Below are 21,362 nucleotides of genomic sequence, written 5' to 3' on the forward strand. Positions count from 1 at the left end.
AGCTTTCAGAAAGATTTTCCTGTTGCCAAATATTGTTTGTGTTGTCTAAAGCCATTTTGTACACTTGAGTGAGTTTTGTGAATTTCTTTACATGTATACAAAGCAGATGCTGTAATTGAACAAGTTAATGTATTCATAAAACCTACAGTACTATTATTAATGAAAACTAAGGAGGTTATCACCACATAATAAAGACAAAACATATCCTCGAAGAGAAATTCCCAAGTCAAGAAAACAGGAGACAGCACAGCAATTTCCTTATTTGTTCAAATTTATTAGATATTCTGTTATGTTCCATTGTCTAGACCTTCTGTCACAGTTTGAAAACTGTGAAAAAAAAACTAATTGTATTACATTCACTACTAATTCCCCTGAATTTCACCTTATCAGAAAAGAGAAAATTGAATGCATTGTGAATCTTTGTCTTTCAAAAAACAAAAACAAAAAAAAAAAACAGAAAAAAAATAAAAGAAAAAGAAACAGTAGATTTTGCAAGTGCTTATTCATGATTACAAGAAAGATACAGTATTTTGGACTCAGTCTGTTCCCTATGCTTCTATCCCTCCCCTCACAGTCTTACCCTGGCTGGCATCACTGGTAATGCTACAAAAGTGTACATCACACAGTCTATTCTAGTCTACAGGGCAAATTCCCCTCATGATCAAACTCAGTCAGAACTTTTCAGTCCTCAGAAGTGAACTGAGGTCAAGCTGAATCTAGTTTGATTTTGAGGAGAACCCTCCCTTAAAAAAAAAAATTCCCTTCTTGTCTGATGCAGTTCAAGAGCTTCTCAAAAGCACTGATGCACTGATCAAACGTAAATGGATAATATCTAGACAAAAGAAAGGAAAATGCAAAGAATAAAAAAAATGCTGAGCATGCAGATCAAAATCTAGAGTTGTTACCATGGAGAAAAAACATTTTTTTCAATCATGTTTTGTAAATTCATTCATCCGCATGTATCAATGATGTCATGGGCACATGTCATGCTTGTACAGGTGTAAAATATGTCGGCAACTTCCTGCATAGTTTGACACATGCATCTCCTCCTAAGTAAACCTGTACATTCATTGGCATGGATGAGGTACAGTTAAAACCATGGCATGTGAGACAACACATGAATAGCATGCTCCACCTTTCACACTGTATTCAATAGCACACCGTCCACAGAGCTGACATTACCTGCTCTGAGAATACAATTTACTGAAGTTACTGTTACCAGTACAGTATTGACAATGACAGACCTGACGATGCTTAGTAGCTGTGAATATTCAATTCAAGTCGCTATTTGTAAAGTTTGCCTATTTGTATAATGGGCTTATTGAAATGTACACGTCCGGCCCTCTCTTTAAGCCTGTCCACTGGACTACACATGGATAGGTTACAATGAAAACAAGGATTTTGGAGACACTGGCTGTCATAGATGTCTGAATAAACCTCTTAATCACAGCTGTAATACTAAGGTGATCATGATCATATAAAACATCACAAAATACTTACACCTAGCGCCCAACAGGATCTGCATTAAACTCAAACTAAAACAAAAAAGACAGAACTAAGCTCTTGCTCTGATGAGAAGCTACAACCTGAAGTCAGAGAAACTGAACCACAGGCAGCCAGAAGATGGTGGAGCAGGACAGGGTGGGATAAACGCCACCTGCTTGCAGGTCAAGGCTTATACTATTCTACCCTACGCCAACCTAGACTATAGGGGTAAAACTTGACGACTTTTGTCGAAACAATTTCATCCTTAACTATAAATAGTCAAGAAATGTTCAGACTGACCTCATACTCTCTTGTAGTTAAGGTAGATGAAATGCTTAAAATCACTATACATGGTACAACCAAACCAAAAAAAAACAAAAACAAAAAAAACAAGAAACAGAACAAAACAGAAACTAAATACCCAGAATGCTTGTCAATCCACAACTGCAACAAACATTGCAGATCTGCCTGGACCCATATGCTCAGTCAGTTGAGAGAGAGAGAGAGAGGGGGAAAGGTAGTGCAAGAAAGATCGAAACACAGCTACCTCGATTCATGCAAATGCACAAATTCTCCTCCTCACCACTGTTTCAGTAAAGTAAAAGCTTTCTGGAGGCTTCGGGCCCACCAAGCCCTGTATTAAAGCCCTAGCCAGGGGGAGGGGACATGCAGCAACAGCATGACGCGAGTTCAACATGCTGATCATGGAGTGAAAGCACAGCTGTGTGCTAAAACCACTCAGAAGCAGCAATCTTGGTAGTTTTAGCTGAACATTATCCATCTCACTCCTTGGAGTGAAAGTCCTTAAGAGTAAAGGCAGGTGATAACACAAACAAGCACACAGATGCACACACTAACACGCAGATGCAGAGATGTATCGCACAGACTCTCTGACCCATACTCCAAATTTCCTAGAGGGAACTAACCCTCTCGCTAATGAACACAGACAATCCACTCGAGCAAAGCTGCACTGCAGCGACTGTACACTCGTGCAATGCCAGTTAGTGAGGAGCTGCTGCTGTCCACATGAACTTGCGGAGGGGAAGTGTCAGTGTGCACGTGTAAATGTGGGACATATGGGCATGGGCATGTGTGGGAAAAGAGTAGCAAAGAATTATCTATCATGCATAAGCATTATATATTTCCTTGGAACCATAATAAACAGGCATGGATTAGCCTCAAAATCAAAACTGTAAAGAAAGAGAAAAAAGAAAAGAAAACAAAAAGAACATCATCATTCCCAACCAACTGCCAGACAGAGGGGACAGTGAGACAAGGGGGTTGAGATCTATACAAATTTTTACTAGGACAAGAATATAGACAATATTGAGGGGAGAGAGAGACAAGGATAAAACTAGAGACAGACAGTTATAATACAAGGGGGGAAAGGTGAGGAGGAAAAAAATGGTCCAATACCTGCTTAAGAGATCTCATACCAATTTTTGTGGGAACCTTTATATCAGGAACTAAAACAACATTCTAATCAATTCAAAAGGCTTGACTTTCTGAGTCACGGTTTACACATCTGGATAAAAACAAAGCCCATTTTGATAATCGACTAACAATTACATATCAGGCAATTTACGTTCTGTGCAAAGAGTTTTTTTTCTTTTTATATGTATGCAAAACCGTTTTGTTTTTTTCTGAGTGAATGGGTGGCTTGTGATTGGGAAAGGATCTGTACAGTACTGTTAACCAATCTTGTCAAACCCCCCAATGAATCATGTGAGACAGGAGGAGAAGAGCAGACGTCAGGGCCACTTCCTCATCATGGTGGACGTGTCTCTGATGACATCATCATGACAGGGTTTGGTTGATTTGCCTCATTGCTCATGAGCAGCACTGGTGCCTCGAATCGGACCTGTTTTACGCAGCTGAGCGATGCAGGGGGAGAGAAAGAGGAGAAAAGCGTGATTAACAAGAGTATGTGGAGGGGGGGGTGATAAACCCAATGCAACAGATGGGCTTTGTGTTCAGTTTGGTAATAAAGACTGAAGAGATGCAGAAATAAGCCGTGCTTTGTGTCACAGCACCAACTCATGCAGTCATAAGCGGTGCAAGTTCAGAAAAAGTAGCCAACTTCCACCATTAATGAAAGGGAAAAACTTTTAACGAGCTGAGGTTATTAGCCTCATCCCCAACATCTCAAAACATCCAAAACATCAGCAGCAGGAAAACAAAATAAAAGCACTGAGTGAAGCATTCAAGAAGAGTACAAAGGAGGCGTGCAAAAGTTAACATCACAAAGGCAGATTCATGATAACCATGCGGTCATATTGAAGGAAAAATGATTCAAACGGAGAGCACAGGACATGAGAAGAAAACAGAGGAGAGTTATAATGGGAAGAAGGCAAAATGCAGAGCTGAGAACATGGCAAGCACAAAGGAATTGACAACTAGACAAACTGGACAGTTCCTAAAATTGACAAAATTGATAAAGTTGGACGGCAGTCAGACAACGATAAACACGATGAGTGGTAAGTGAGCGAAGAAAAGAGGTGCGTTAAGAAAAGTGCGGAGAATGAATCCATGCAACGCCACCATCTCTCCCGTTTTGGACTTACTCAGCCTGCCTCTAGCGTTTGACCTACAGGGGCGGGGCCTACTCTTCCGTTGCAGAGGTGCCTCGCACATCTCCCTTCTGACGCATCTAATGTGAAATTCAGGAGTAAAGGGTTAAATTAAGTCGGTTAAATATCTCGTGCCCCCTCCAGCAGCCTGGTCAACACAGAAATGAGAATGACGATCATTACTGCCATCATCATTCATAACAGAAAAAGTGCATTTCATGCGTAAACTCCCTTGCTTTTTTGCAGATCTGTAAAAGGTAGGAAAGACATTACTGTTGAAAAGCTGCTTTTCTTACATCTACCTTGCACTTCAGTCAGCAGCCCTAGGAGAAGACAGCACAGTCTGTATCTTAGGAAGGATGGGTGTGCATGTGGTTGGTTAATTACCTCCTCAAGCTCTTTTTGAGTCTCCTCCTCCATCCGCCTGATGTCCTCCATGGTCAAACCCACCCAGTTGTCAATCCAGCAGAAGAGCTGGCGGTGGAAGTTGGTGAAAATACGTCTTTCTTGCTGTGGAAGCAAGGAGAGGAGTTAAAGCCAAGTGTAGATTCAAGAGCATCCTGTTTGAAATGAAGACAGTGATTATTCTCAGACAGAACTAGGGATGCACGTTACAGTCTGTAAAATCTCCCTATGCTCTTGCCCGTCTCATTTCTTTCCTAAACTGAACTGTGCTTTGCTCCGTTTAATTTTCCCTCTCTCAGACAAGTGCAGGGACTTTCAGTAACAGTGAAGTACTCCTCATAGTAATGGCTCCCTCTGGTGCACAAGATAAAAAACAACACACCACACATATGATGATGGCACACTGCAAATCATGGTAAAGTTCCTCTACGCAAAATAAAGATCATTTGTATCATTCAACAGGCTTTATTGACTTGATATACAATGAAGAACAATCTCCGGTCAATTATTCATTAACATCCATGTAAATGATATAAAATAAACTATTTTATATCTGAGGTCTATATACAGTATATATATTGTGCTTTACCCTGTGGATGAAATTTTCCACTTTGCTCTGCAGACCCCACCATTTGAACTTGACAGTGACCAGTTTGTATGCGCACATATAAGGACAATCCGCCTTCAACTCATTCTGCCAGGGGTGAAAAAACAAAACAGTTTTGAGGGAAATACAACAATTGCTCAATGGGTACAGTCATGACAACTCTATGGATACTAAGAGATAATACATCTCATTAAAATTGCGCAACAGTGCATCTGCTCATATGCTAATACCTTCCATTCAGGGCCCAGAGGTCCTCTGTCCGTCTTGGTAGAGTGAAAAAGAGTAGGATCTTCCTCTGGCTTGTAGTCCTGAAAGGAAAGGACAGAAACTTAGGACCCTGCAAGAAACAGACTATACTGGAGTTGTCAGCTGTCCACACACCGTGTGTGCACAAGTAAATGTATTATATGTATTATATTATGTATTAATATATGCAAACTAGATGTTAATCCTCTGCTCTCCCATAGCTCCCTTGTGCTTATCATGCCAAAAATCATTATTTTCATTGCTAATGATGAATTGATGCCTTGCAACGTTCTTAATGCAACTTCATTATAAGATCAGCAACAAGCTGGAAGCCATTCAGCTTCCACTCAAACCTAAGGCTGGCAAATTTCCCACATACAAACCTGTGTTGTTAATTCATTCTGGTCTGCTATGTTGCAGCTGCAATCGGTGGGAAAACACAGAGCAAACTATTGCACCCTGCGTGCTAAACTGACACACACCTCACCCCCCTCCAACACACTGACACACAGACAAACTGCCCATTGTTCCCCAGCACCTAGCAAACCAGCTATCTAGATGGCTAAAAAAGGAAGGCTGATGCTGGCGGCAGACAATATGATATACAGTATGTGCTCATCACTCCTCATCCGTGTCTTTACTGTAAAAAAATACATTAACGAATCACATCAGTTAATCAAATCAAAGAATCAAAGGTTGTTTCTATATATTTCACCAACTCATACAACCTAATACAAACTCATCTTTCCAGATATGGATAATCAATCACTCGTTTAACCAAACCCATCAGATATATACATAACATAACCTATACATGAAGAACATCCATGTATTTGTGTTTCCTGGCTCTACCTTGCCTCCTCTGACCTAGACCAGGACCGACCGATTAAAATCATCCATAACGTATTCCTTTAGTTCAACTCAAACTACATGACAGTGATTGATCGAGCCTGCTCCCAAATACACACACGCACCAGCGTAGACAGGTCAGTTCGATTCGTGTCCTGGCATGTACCTCGATGCACCCAATGCCAGATTTTAAAGCTGGCTTCCATAAAATAACCGGCCTGCTCTGACTACTAAATCGAACGTACCCCAGTGCAATTCTCTGCGGACAGCGCTCACAATGGATGCGTGGATGGTGAGAGGAGACAGAGATTTTGAACAATGTAAAACTTGACTCATATACATTTCCTCATCAAAAAATGGGGGCTAATCTCAAAACATTCCACTGTGTTTCCCTGTTTTAAGTCCCTCATTCTTTCGGGACTTAAAACAGGGAAACACAGTGGGAAACGTGCAGAGTGTCAATCTATTGGAGGAGTGAGTGTTTGCCCCTTTAATCCCAGACACAGTGAAACAGTTCTGCCTTCAGCTGCCCATGTGCTGAGAAGGTTCAGATGCACACATCTTAACAAATGGTCTGCATAATGAAGACCAACAAACCATCACAAAGGTCCCACAGGATGTACTTTCATCTAAAAATAAATATGCCATGACAACAAACAATACCATAAAGTTGTGTCGCTTCAAGGTTATTCATTTTTCTTGATTGAATGCCACAAACAACCACTGCTACATTGCGGCTGCTAGGCAGGCTGTACATCAGTTGGCTATATGGTACATGTAAGAAGTTAAACATGATCATCATGATTATTTTGGTTGCACAGCCATTGATTTGTCATGTTCTCTAAGGCCATATGTAAAGACTATACGATAATAGGCTATATGAGAGATTTAAAAACAGGGTCAAAGATCATAATTTTGTTTTGTTCAATTAAATGTTATATAAATAAATTCCCGACAGCAGTCAGTTTCAGTCCAGTTAGTCCATGTGGCCCTCATGAAGACTGAGTTTGACCATTTAGCCAGACTCCACACTTTACCAAGTGTTTTGACTCCTGTCCTGGAACACACTGAGGAATCAGCAATCACTAGATTGTATTTTAGGTACTACAGTCCCATTCACTGCCCCACACCCAGTGTTCAGTCAGGAAATACAACTCTCTTAGACAAAGATAAAACCCAGACAGATTCTGACACTCATCACATCCACAGCACTCATCTTCAGACAATATTTCTCAACTACCGGGCCCTGAGCCCAGGGCTCACTGTGCTGTTTTAATCCATCAGATCTGTTGTGAAAGACTGGTGAATACCTGGAGCAGATGGACCTTCAGATTAAGCCTTGGCCTCAACACTGATCCACTTAAGTCATTATTGTACAGGAGCTGGTATTAAGAAACGCTGTAGCCGTAGGACAACTGCACTCCACCTGGATGAGAATGGCTTAATGTCTCCTTTTAGATTTTAAACCCAGGGTAACATGTTAGTTTAAGTATTATTGACTGAGACATGCCCCCATTGTACTTAAAAGGGGGGTTTTGAAAGAAGCCTGAGAGTTTTATTTAAGAAAGGCCTCATTAAGAACAAAGTAAGTCATCAGATTTTATAATCCAATGCTCTGTGACAGCATACCTTTCCCCATCTCAATCTTCTCCAGTTTGACATTAAATCAAAGGGTCAGAGAGCATTAACGGCTTGTTTTTCTAGCTTAGTAAATGCGGTCTAAATCATAGTGAGCAGCGCCATGACTTACTAAGAGCTTAAGGTTTGGTGTGGCCTACTGTCCATATAAACTCTAACAGCATAATACCATTAAGAGCGGTTTTGACAAGTACATCAAAACCATTACAATATTGTGATTTATAGCTGCCATTTAACAATATTCAACTACTTCATATAGTGATGGAAATTATTAATTGAGAATTTCCATGATGGGCATTCATCTATAAACTAATATCAATGTAGGTCTGATCTAAATCAGTTACAAGAAGAAAATGTCCGTGAAGTGTCCGTTTTTCTAAAATATTTTTGACTGCATATTACATAAGATAATGTGATGGCTTAAAACAAGAAGCTCATTATTTATTATCGATATTAGTATGATGAATTACTCTGTTTGTGCACTTATCAGCTGAGTGTGATTTTGTGGGTTTTAAAAGTAGCAAAGGAGACAGGCATATTTCAAAAGGGTTACCCACAACAGCAGCAGAAATAATAATGGCCATAGCAGCAAATCAGGCCTCTTACTCAAATGTAGCTAATACACCCATAGCCAAAGATTCCTACCATTATGATCAGCTAATTTTCACTAGAGATCAAGTATTTGCCCGACGTACCTAGCTTATTGTGTGGGATTTGTGCTAAATGAGCATGCTCAAAGATTGCAGCTCTGGAATGGTTAGCCATTCATGCAGCTTGCTGGTTTAGATGTGCAAGCCACAAAGCGAATGAGAGAAGACTCTTCTTATTAAGTGAAATCTTTCTGTAAGATCTTCTGAACCTTGGTTCCTGATGTGAAACACTTCACTTGACAGCCAATGCCAGGCTAGATAACTACCTCTGATATAGTGACTGCTCTCACAATACTAAAAAGGCATACCTCAATGATAACTCTAAGTGCAATTCCAAAACATTTACTCTGTTCATTTCATAGCTCATCTGGAGACACATTCTATGAAGAACAAATGGTCCTCATTTTCACACATACTTCCAGTCCAGATTCAAGCTTATTAATGTGATTTAAGTACCTCATACTGTGCGATCAGGCTCTATGGATGCTGACCATGATAACCATGGATAGATAAAGTGTATCCGTGACTAGCCAGCCTCCTCTGAGACCTAAAATCAACATGTAGGACCAGGCCTCTTCCTCAGGGTGGAGACATCCTACTGTAGATCAGAGGTATCAGTTACCAACACCAGCTACTGGACAGCTGCTGATCAGGCTGTGTGTGCTCTGTTCACATCCTTATCCTCAACACAACTAATCCAGCCACTCAGCGTTTTAACACTTACTTTATTGGTTTGAAAAGGCCCTCATATGTCATACGTTTTATTTTTGCATTGCAACAAAAGCCTACATAGCTCAAGTTTGGACCACATTTTCACATCATTAAGCAGATATATTGAGCATAAAAACTCACGGCAGTGGCCACTTCTTCTTTGCTTGCAATATCTATGGGAACCACCTCCACAGTATCCCACGTAGGACCATCCAGGTCATGCACCTGACAGAGAGAAAGGGAAGCAATTAAACCATGGAAACGTTGTGATAGGTAAGATCACGTGGCCTCAGCACACATGCATCAAGAAACACTTTTTGATCAAAAGTGGCCTTGATCAAAACTACAGCGTAAATCTGATGGGAGGATTAAATGCAGCTGTGTTGTAATATGGACATTTCTCTTGCATATGCACCAACCTACTCAGTCTTTGGGGCACCTTAGGGGGTCAGCAGGGGTCAGTACTATCTACTCAACATTAACATGTCCCCATTCTAGGGATGCACCGATCCAATATCCAGTATCCGAGCCAATCCTGGTGAATTTTGAGGTATCGCATCGGCTACAGGTTGTTCGATCAACTTCCGATCCATTTATACATTTATTTATTTAATCCCCATCCCTAGTGTCGTCCACCACATACAGCAGTGCAGCACTCAGCAGCTGGCAGCAGTCTGGACATTTTTTTTTAACAGAGCAAAAGCAGTCAAACAGCTAATTGTACTGTTTGCAATGCAAGTATCTGGAGGGGTGACAGCAGCAGAGCTACTTATAATACTGCTAATTTAATCAGGCACTTGAAGAAACAGCATTCAAAGGAAGTCTGTGTTCAGGCAGCAAACACTAGAGGATGAGCTGAAAGAACTACACTTGATAAATTACCCTATGTAATCACAAAAAACATAAAACAAAAAAAACCAAGAGAATTATTGAGTATATTGCACTGGATGATCAGCAACTCTTGGTGGTGGAAAATGTAGCTTTGGCTGTTTAATGGAGCATTCTGTAGCGACGCAGAAACTGCCGTCCCGCTACTGTACAACAAGGTATGTGAACACCTCTTGGACCGATTCAAAGATGTGACCACAATTAGTTTCACGACAGACGTTTGGAGTTCAGACGTCTGCCCCTTGTCGCTGCCGAGTTTGACCGCGGATAGGATTGATTTGAGCTTTACTTTACAAAGTGCAGTGTTGAAAAATTAACACATTAATTAATTCCAAAAACACTGGATTGGTACAGGGTATCGGCAGATACTCAAAAATGAAAAACGCGGACTGGTCTCTGGATCGGGACATCCCTACCATACGGTTCCTTCCAGTCACTTACATTTTCTACTGTTCCCATGTCAGGTTTGTGCCACGTCTCGATCTTTATCATGAAGTCATCCTTCATGTACTCATTCTGAAAAGACAGGAGAGAACATACAGGGTTTCCTACAGGGAAAATTCAATTTTTGGGCTGTGCTTCTAGTTGACATAATTACTTATTCATTTTATGAGAAAGATCTTGGCCTATTTCAGGGTATTAATCACAATTCAAATGCCACTCTCAACCAAAAGAGTGCAACTGATCTCAGCCAACAGAAACCCTGTACAGAGAATGGCATGAATGGAGGGTTCTGAGAGGTGTACTTAAATCCACAGCTAATCCAATTAACCAATTAGTTGTTTAGATTGAAACAACACTGGTGATGGTGCTCTGCTCTACTCTCATCTATTTTAAGCCCTAGCAAGAGTGGGTAGCTTGCAAATAAGGTACAGCAATATCAAGCTGAGATAACACTTACCGAAAGAGAAATGGTAGTATCAAATATGTTTCACACATCAGCAAAAGTATGCTACATAGACAAAATTTGTGTGTGTGTGTGTATGAGTGTGTGTGCATTTTACAAACAACTCACCGTCACAACTGCAGTGGATGGAGCAAAGAGGAAACAAAAGAAAAATGTGCATCAGTACCAACAGACCAAAATGATGTTATCATCTTTGCTTTGGAAAATTGAACAGTTTCATGTTACTGACAAAACTACTCAACTGTATAATATTTATAAAAAGTAAACTTAAGTGAATGTCATACATGCGACTATAGCTGGGCTATATCAACTGAATACATCAGCAATATGAGAGGAACTTTCATGCTGATCATATAAGAGCTGCCTAGTTAAGTAGATCACACAAGCAGAGTGTACTGAAGTGGTGCTTTGAGTTTTGATTTACTAGAGTATGAATGGTATGGTGGTTCAGCTGCAACTTACTAGTGCGACAGTATGGGTAGGCGTTCCAAGCCTTTTCATGGAAAACTAATGCTCCTTCTGGTGCGATCATCTTCACGAAACCTGGGACTTTACTACAGTGGAAGAAAAATAACAAATCAGGCCCACACTGGAGAAATAAAAACATTTAGAGTAGAGGTCTGGAGCAGAGACTTTTTGTCTTGCACAAAGTGAACAAAAAATTATTTGTTTAGCCGTGTGTATGGCGGCTTGATCATCTTATGATATAGGAGCAACATGAGGGAACAGTGTTTGGGTGCACCTGGTTCTGTAAAACGCCCTCATATTCCTTGGCTGATATAGGACCTAATGACACCAATGAAATGGCTTCCCACACTATTACAGATCCACCACCATGTTTAACAGCTGGCAACAGACATTGTGGTTTGAAGGCCTCCTTTAGCTCAGACATAAATGCATCCAGATGTGGGAAAAGGGGTGAAAGGCGACTCATCAGACCATAATACTTTTTTCACTGCCAGGGTTTGAGGTTTTGTGCTCCTTACCCCAGGTTGTGCATCGTTGTGTGAACTGACACCTGTGTCACACAGGTGTTGGTTCAATTCTGTGGTAAATTTTGAGGCCAGTTTTGTAGTGTTTAGCAACTCTATCCCTCAACTCTGTCCCTCTATCCCCATCAGTGACCTTTGACTTGCTACTACTGTTCCTCTTTGGTGATGCATGTGATGTGTTTGTGTTTGGCATGTTACCATGATATTCCAGACTGTTCCCCTTACCACATTAAATAGCTGGGGTAAAGTGTTTGTAAATGATGCACCTGCAATTTGGGCAGCGACTATTTGGCCTCTTTGGAGCTCTGTCATTTGCCTCATGTTTTGAAAACTCACACATAAAAGTGGTGATTGTCAGACCTCTTATAAAGCTGTTACACACAGATGTACAATGCTTTAAAAAGCCAAGCTTATTTTGTGTGCACATGAGAGAGCATTGCATGTCAGTGGTATCCTGTATTTTGAAGACCTACCTCTTTAGATGGTAGATTTTATGTGTGTATTGTCCCTTCTCCCCTTCATTCTCATAGGGTTCATTTGTCAGCACCTCAATGCCTTCTCCTCCTCCTGTCTCATTCTTGCTGGCCTCAGCCACAGAGTACAGCTGCCCTACTTGATACTGAGAGTGACAGGAAGAAAAAAGACATACAGACAGAATATATGACCATAATTACAGTGACCCCACACTAAACAGTTTGCAGAGTGGCTATTTCAATTTAAGTAGTTTTGATCCATTATTTGAATCACCGATCGGGGATTTTCAAAAATTTTGATAAAGTCCGGCCCAAAGAGAAGAAATGACGATATGTATGCAATGTTTCGTTGGTTCACAGTGCATTGCTTGGGTTGTTTTTAGTCAAATTACAGCAAAGTGGAAAGAGTTTATGACCCTAGCTTGGTATGTATTGTGATCACTTAGCCAGTAGAGACCGTCATTAACAATATTCTTTTCTCTCCACGGTCAGTAAGGAGCCGCTATGCTGTCTTAAGTGCAAAACAGCACCCCTGTCGCCTTGGTCAATCTTTCTACGGAAACAAACGCTTATACACTCACCTAATGCATACATATTGCTGACAGAGGAGTTCTTCTGTCCTGTCAATATTTTTCCCTAGACACTTGATGCATATTTTCAGCCTTGAAATCTCACCAACTAGAGAAAAACCTACCGGCTGCCCCAGAGCGGAAGTACTTCTGACGCATCGCAGAGAATTACGTTGTCAAATGAAAAGTCCCCTGGAATACTACAGGGTCGTTCAATGACAAGGTGTAGCATTATAATGTTCCCATCATGAAAGCAACACAACGATATAAAAACTTTACAAAATAGTAGTCTACAGTTGTGTAAATAGTCTACACTTTGACAAAAGTCAGACTTAAAATGAGTGTGATCTCTACTAAGATGACACAGAAGCTGTAGTTTTGATGGACCAATACAGTCCCAGTCCAGCTCTTCTCTCTGCAGCCACCACTACCAGCCTGTCACATCAATACCAGAGCTGTCCAACAAAGCCTCTTTTGTCTTACTATGAGCCCCAACGCAAGCTCTGAGCAGAGGTGAACAGAAATGGTTCCACTTTTAGGAGATAAGAAATAGAAATATAGGCATTAATTTAAGTCCTGGGCTTCAAAACGGTTAGTTCAAACACAGCTGTGACGTGTATTGATATGGCATCATCTACATCTAATGATTCAAATAATCAGCTCTTCAATGGTCAAAATGTCTTTTCAAATAATAATGGTAAGGAAGGTAGGAAGTAGTGATACTCACCTCTTCCACAGAGACCGGCAAGACTACACGGCTGTAAGAGAGAGAGAGAGCAAGGGAAAGATGGAGGGAGGGGCAGGAAGTAGAGAGAGAAGAAAGTTAAACTCACTAAACTATTGATAGCACATAACATATCCACTCATGGCAATAGAGGGATTTAAGCGGAGTGCTAAAGATTCAAAGCTGTCGGGTATCGAGGACTCAGTGGTCACATTCAAAAACCTGGGTTTTGACACAAGTTTCAGTGAATCATACTCCCAATTTATGTGCAGATTATGTGTCAGATGTGTACAGATTTGTATGAAATTTTTAAAACCAACAGATTGATTTAAAAAAAATGTACACACCTTCAACCAGAGAGGAGGAACTAATCACTGAAATCACCTGGTGTAGTGTTTGGTTGGACCGAAAACCTGCATAATCTCGGCAGTCCATCGGACATGACTGGAGACCACTGTTCTAGCAGGACATTTTATATTTCAGGGTCATTTGTGCAATGGTGTGGCCTAGCTCAAACCCTGCACACAGTTTCTCAGTCTGCAAAGTTGTTTGTTTAGATTTTAGCCCCATGGAGCATAATTACCTGGGGATATCCAGTAGTTTGTAATAATTGCAAAGTTCATCAATAATTTTACTTCATACAAAACTGCCAATTCCATTTCAATGCAAAGACTGGTTTCATTATGGAACAATAAAACTTTTGTTTTGGATTGACTGACAATCAATGAAAAATGGTTGCCAATCACACAGTAGTTGCATGTCATACTGTTTTAATCTAATTTATTCGAGATTTTTTCGCTGTGCAAAATTTTGTTTTTTCCCATGGTGATATCGGTATGGCACCAACATTGCATCAAAACACATCTGATTCCAGTTATGCTATGCTTTCCAAGCATGAGTAACTGCTGGGTATCAGATGTTAACACCCATCTCCTTCTACCCATAAAACTACATGTTTTGGGGTTGTTTCCAGTAGTTGGTTCAGACTACCTTCTCACTCCTAATGAACCGCAGTTCATGAACACACACGTTTCTCCAAGAGTGCTCTCCCAAAGTAGCACAAAGATAGTTGCATCATATCTTTTGTAAAAAAAGAGAAAGCGAAGGACTATTACATGAGGCCACTTGACTCAAGTGATTAACTTTTAACAGGAGACAAACCTAAGACAAAAACAAGTTTTCAGCCCTATGGACTTGAACTCCTAACTGCTGCAATGTAGTGACCAGATGCCAACAAAACAGCCCAATCCACTTACCACCAACACATCAAATAAATCCAGATGCATGAGACCAGAATAAGCTTTAACCACCAATAGGGCCTTCACAAAACTAGTTTCTTCACCAGGCTTTAATAGAGGACATAATAACATACCAGGGTAAAAGACATGTTATAAAACAGACCCCTACCCTGAGAGAGCTTTTACAACAGTTTAGAAACACAACTTGAGGTATTATGCTAACAGAGGAATGGGTAACATGACCTGAAATCCATATCACAATATTGTCACATCTACCTCGATAACAATAAATGAAATGATAATTTAACATTTACAAGTATTGCATTCTCTGTTAGCGTCATGGCCATTAGTGCCAATGGCCAAACTTTATAAATTCCATGCCTGTTACGCAAAACTGTTGAACAAAGAGAAAGAGCGCCGTTTCCTTAGCATTGCACATAATAATAAAAATAATAATGTTATGCAAAAAACTGCTTTGCTAACTCAATCTAGTTGCAACTAAAATATTCACCGGCATTTTTTTTTTTTGTTACACACAGATTAGCCACCGCAGTTGCAAATCCTCACAAGTCTGTAACACTGGGCGAGCAAGCATCACTCAATATGAGGTGAGAGAGAGCCGTTTAACTGACTAATCGACTGACTGACCTGAGCTTGACTCCTGCTGAACACTCTTGTGCTGTGAGAAAAATAACCTGCCTCCTTACATAAGTTTATTCCAGTTCTATTATTATTAGTATAGCGGGCTGGGTCTGTTTGCAGGCTGTTCGTGCCTCACTCCCTAGAGGGATACATACATCCCACCTGTGCACTGGCCACCAATCACCCACTGCCTAGTTAGCAAAGCCTAGGCAATCCCATTTATGCAGCCCAGCAAACGAGGGCAAGAAAACTACAGGTTATCTGACAGGCAAAGAGGCGTGCAATGCATACAAGTAGCTAGAGAAGACACATCGGGCTAACGCGGTTTGAGCCAGGACGATCTTGGAGGTCATCAACCTGGCCCCCTCTAGACGGGCAATAGGAAATGATCTGGAGACTGCATCACACACACATGAATATGTTGTCTAGTGAGATACTGTATTGCCACCTGTAATTAATGAATTAAGAAATTAGGTGAGGAATATGCTGTCGTTGGATCTGAGAGAAAACAGTGCATTGGTTCTGGCCAGGGTTGAGTAATGTTTGAAATTTCCCATGACTTTGAATTCAATACTAATAAAATAAATTTTTGATACCTTGTGTAAATGCAAGCATTTGAACATATTTGCTTCTGCAAATGAACGCATGTCAACAACATTTTCCTTGGAAAATATGCATTTTTATGCTCTTACCATATCTGTAAAATGTACTTAATAATTAAATTAAACAAAGTTTCACATAATAAAACAAACTGTTAAAAAAAGGTGCACTTGGAATTAAGGGTGCTTATGGTACACTGTGTAAGATGTATGCAAAATAGAACTGCCTGCAGGTGCAAAATTGAACAATGAATCTAAATCAAAAAGGAAGAACCAGCCTCCACCCCGCTCCCAGGACCCTGCCTCCCTCTTAACAGTGCTGCATACACACCCCCTCACCTAGCAAAACAAATGTAGCCTAATCAATTCTTAAACAGTTCAACACTAATGCGATAACTTCTAACAACACAAGTCAGTTAGCAGTAGTATATTTACAACAGGACATGCAGAAAGTACTCATGGCCATGTAGCATGACTTCTATAATAACATTACTAGACACATGGTGCAAAGTGCAACTCAGCTAAAGTGAAACCTGGAAATAGCTGGGGATCTGCATGGGTTACACTCTAGGGCTTGTGAGCTTGAGATCATTATCATCAAGGCTAATCATTTTTCTATGGCACATCAAAACAGTACATAGCCCCTTTCACACAGGCAGCCTGTTCCGTAAATGTAACGGCACGCCGTCATGTGTGAAAAGGAGCCGGTGTCAAAATGCCAGAAAATCTAGTAAAGTTCAGTATCGACCGTATGTGTGACAGACAAACCACTTCATACATTAGTATAGTTAGCTTTGTACATAATCGAAACACGTTACAAACCAACTAGCCTTTGCCTTCATCAGGCTCAGCCCTGCACAACTGAGGTATGAGGTATTATATCTAGGTAGTAGGGATAGACTAGTTTCCCCAACAGCAATACTCTAGATACCAAACGTTGGGTAACGTAATTTGCGCTTACCCGTCTAGGAGAAAAAGTTGCACCAAGTGATACCTTTAAAGGTCTGCCCAACTAACATCTGAAGCAAGGTTGTAGTAACATGGTAGTGGCTATCGGGTATAGTCAAGGACCTCACAATAAGATTTGATTTCAATACTATGAGTCACAATACGATATGATTCGACACTTAACACAGGATCAATACTACATAGGCCTACAGTACATGTGACTGAAATTTGCAGTGAATTGATACAAACTGTCAAGTATCTTTTTAGTATTGTGATGCACAGTATGATTATGTGCATTATTGATATGGACCAAATTTAGCCAAATTCTGAATGTACCATTTCCATTCCTTCCCCTTCTGTGTACTTCAGAGCACTGAAATAACTTACATATACATAAAAATTGCAAGACTCTTTGTTCTCTAGTGAGGTGAACTGGAGGTAAAATGTAAACAAATATATAAATAGTAATAAGTGGGCAAAGTTCCATCAGATTTCCATCAGAGAGTTGTGTCTAGTCAGGTGCCTAAATTCAAAGATGACATTACTTTAACTAAGTTCATTTCACTCCTTTTTGTTTTTGAATACAAAATCAAAGTCAAAAATTTACCAAAGCAGAGATTATTGTTTGGAGTGGGTTGTGAATCTGGCATGTAGCTAATGGCCATGCACATTAGGGCTGCAACGATTAGTCGAAATAATTGACAAAATCAATTAAGCAACATTAAAAATATTTTGACTATGACTTTCAAAACAAAGTCTGCAAATATTTCAAATTTAAAGCCAACAATAAAGCAGAGTGTAACCTCTGCAAAACAGAATGGCCTTTCACAGTAGCACTGCACCAACATTTAAAATATCGGGCTATCAATGATGGGAGTTGACTATAGACATGAATATATGTGCCAATAGTCCTGGCTAGTTATAGCAAGGTAACTACTAACCTTAGAGGATAACGATAACTGACGGCTCTCATCTCCACACAAAATATTTTTCATGAGACTTCGCCAGATATCCATAATCTGTCATTTTCTTTGCCATTAAATGATTAGTTATGTTAAGAGTATTTTATCATTTTGAATTTTGCACAAACAGACAATGATAAGTAAGAAGACCAAAGTTAAAGTAGTAAATTATTGTGCTCTCTTACCCATACCTGTTTTTTTTCTTTTTGTTATAACTAATGGAACTACGAAAATAATCATTTGATTAATTGATTAATCAAAAAGAATAGCCACAAGATCAATCAATTACCAAAATAATCATTAGTTGCAGCCCTAATGCACGTAGGCTAAATGTGCAATCATGAATCAATCATGAGCAAAGCTGAAGACTACAACACCGATAGCGATTGGCTGTGAGATAAGAGACAATAAGAGGGATTACAATTATTCAGCTTAAAGTTAAAGTACTGTAAGTTGGCACCAAAGATCATAACATTTTGTACATGCCTAAACAGATGCAAATTTCAATGCCCATCCCTAAAACCAGCAATGTTTAGTGTAAACTGTAGTGAAGTGTCTGCTGCCTGTGATTTTGAAGGGGGTCAATTGAACACACAGATAAAATTCCAGAGGGACATTTTATATTTAAGGGGGACATTGGCAAAATTGCTTGGCCTAGATCAAACCCCGGGCTAGAGCAGAGTAGACCCATCGAGCGGAATACTTTGAGTTAGAGTGGAGGTCTGGAGGATATTCCCTGGGAGATACTTCAGGCACCTTTGCCATTCTGCCCCATACAGACTCCCAGTTCTCTCACACACAAATACACACGAGCCACACAGGCCAAGACAAGCTCAAGAAATGGGAAACAAAATCCTGTCTAAACAAAAGAGGAGGCCTCACTGATAACACACCCACACTGGTAACCATGGTGGTGTGACAGACAAAAATATAATTTACTTTTACACAGGTGCAGTCAGTGAACTGGATTGGTCCATGGTGTGATGCAAAAAGGCACAGTCCATACAGATAGCATAAGAATGGATTTCTCTTGCCATGAGCTTCTGAAGATACAGGCCTCCACATTTATGCTTAAGTCCAGGCCTTTCTCTGGGTTAAGAGGACAAGTAACATGTTTTGACATACATTTTTCTCATCTCAATACAAACAGAAACAGAAACAGAAACGGTTTCAAATACGCCTTACAAGAGACGCCTGCAACGCATCTTAATATGAGCAAATGACATTTGCAAATGGCATTGATGAATTTGAAGATTGTAAAGACATGATTTGATTTGCTTACTGCTTATATTGTGGTAAGATATCTAATATATTGCTCCCCAGTGTGACACTTGACTTAAGAGATCAGACAGCAGCCAAATTATACTGGATGGCAATGGATAGATATCTGGGTAGCCTATTCACTGAGCTCTAGTTACACACACACAGGCCTGTTGCAGCTAGCTTCAAGCACAAATCTGTGAGGGATTTTTTTTAAAGAAGAATGCATGGTGTGCAGGGCATCTGATTTTTCCTCTCTACTGTTTTGTAGCAGTGATGATTGGAGGTATTTTTATTTGTAATACCACATCTGTCTGTCCATGTTGTGGTCCCAGTTATGGCTCTTGTGCAGGTTGCAGTGCTGACAACTGTCATAGTAACACTAAATCAAAACATTAATATTATACTCCATTTCAGACGGCAATCTGGCTACACCCTACTTTCGTTTTAATATCACACGGTGTCTAGCAATGGTGGTGTCCCTGCTGTGGTGGAGCACCACTACTGAATGAAAACAGAGGAAACACTCGGGAATGAAAGGTCTGGTTGAGTGGGGTAACGTTAGGCTACATATTCAAATGCTACAACAGGTACCGTTGTCTGGAACGGATGTACATAGTAAAAGCTAGCTTTGTTGACAAAAAGTAGACACGGAGCTTGCATGACCACCACCACAACGCAGTCGTGATACACTGGGTTTGTGTGGAATAGTTGGATGACGCTAGCTAATTAGCTTAACGTGGCAGCAATACGATAATGTTAGTGTTAGCCGCCCAGCTAAAGGGCTAACTATCTCATGCTAGCGATGACAAAGTTAGCGGTAACAGTTAACAAGTCTTTCCATAGCCGCAAGCTATCTTAAACGGTACAGCTAACGTGTGGGTAGTATTGGTCAATGTTGCTGAATATATTTATTTTTAACTTTGTTGAACAACTTTGCTGAACAACCAATCAAGGCGAAAAATATATCTACATCGGGGGAAAAAAACTGTAGCAGTTTGTGGTGTAACGTTAAATTACAGATGAACTCCGTTGTCAGACAATGGTAATGCTACTAGCTAGCCGGTTGCTACAGCTAGCTAGCTAACGGTAAATCCGACGGAGATGGAACCTTAATCTGTCACTCACGGGACGGGAAAGCTTACGGTACTGTGTAAAATATCATAGGCTGCTAGCAAGCTAACTAGGTAACTCCTTAGTGGTAATGTATTAAACCACCAAAGTCACGCTAACTAACGTAATGTGCAGATTCTGAGGGTAACCAGTGCAGCATTTTTACATAACTCAATTTCATTAAAAAGCTAATTAAACCCCCTCCCGCAACAACTAACCAACGTTAGCTAACGTTAGCTCGCACTAGCAACGCCTAAAAAAGACCGGTGTCTGTGTCCCGTTACCCATGTCCTGATCCACCCAGCTCAAAGCTAGCTTTACAGAGGCTACAGAACTGTCAGACCCCGCGAACGACAGTAAGAGACGGAAAGACACGTTTGCCCCACATTAATAATCTCTCCGGCAGATAAAAAATGTCACTGTAAATGCGTCGTAAGACATTTTTTTTAATACTTCATACTCACTATTCCTTGATGAGCACCATCTTCGTCTCCCGGGCTGCGGCTGCGCAGGGGAGTCAACGTCAGGCAGAATTATCAACAAGTTAGTTCCGCCCTCCGGAATAATTTGATTGGCTGAGAACTCCCTCCCATTGTCCACTACAGTATCCTTCCTCACCACGCACTGTAGGTTAACCCTGTTTTCTCATAATTAACTGTTTTCTCTCTGTTAACACCAAAATTCCACCAGATTTGTTGAGTCAGGTCAATAAAGACATCTCCCTTACCAAAAGAACTATAGTAACACTGTACATTTTATAAAGATACTATACAAATATCACAACAAACTGGAAGTCCCTAAAGCAATCTATCTAGGGATATTATACTCAGTGATGTAGTGGTAACTACATCTCTGATTATAGTGATACCATAGGTGGTAAAAAAAA

At 40.4% G+C, this 21,362-nt stretch overlaps 1 protein-coding gene across 1 annotated transcript; it reads right to left on the reverse strand.

The window, feature by feature from the left end:
* Positions 1-261: 261 nt before the first annotated feature.
* pitpnb (phosphatidylinositol transfer protein, beta) lies at positions 262-20,970 on the reverse strand. The gene is made up of 12 exons (XM_078288686.1): positions 20,941-20,970; positions 13,718-13,748; positions 12,422-12,567; positions 11,419-11,510; positions 11,065-11,072; positions 10,491-10,565; positions 9,303-9,386; positions 5,298-5,375; positions 5,050-5,154; positions 4,443-4,565; positions 4,050-4,135; positions 262-3,359 (listed from the first exon to the last, which is right to left on the reverse strand). Exons 1-11 carry the CDS (start codon positions 20,958-20,960, stop codon positions 4,088-4,090), a joined length of 810 nt encoding a protein of 269 aa, XP_078144812.1. The 5' UTR covers positions 20,961-20,970; the 3' UTR covers positions 262-3,359; positions 4,050-4,087.
* Between the last annotated feature and the right edge of the window lie 392 nt (positions 20,971-21,362).

This window comes from Centroberyx gerrardi, chromosome 2, assembly GCF_048128805.1.
Source record: "Centroberyx gerrardi isolate f3 chromosome 2, fCenGer3.hap1.cur.20231027, whole genome shotgun sequence".
NCBI classification, from domain to species: domain Eukaryota; kingdom Metazoa; phylum Chordata; class Actinopteri; order Beryciformes; family Berycidae; genus Centroberyx; species Centroberyx gerrardi.

Coding starts and splice junctions, on each gene's coding strand:
- pitpnb (XM_078288686.1), bottom strand. CDS start 20,960: ATGGTGCTCATCAAGGAATA. Junction 11,511..12,421: donor AAAATCTACCATCTAAAGAG/GTAGGTCTTCAA, acceptor CTTCCACTGTAG/TAAAGTCCCAGGTTTCGTGA. Junction 4,566..5,049: donor TGGAAAATTTCATCCACAGG/GTAAAGCACAAT, acceptor TTGCTTCCACAG/CAAGAAAGACGTATTTTCAC.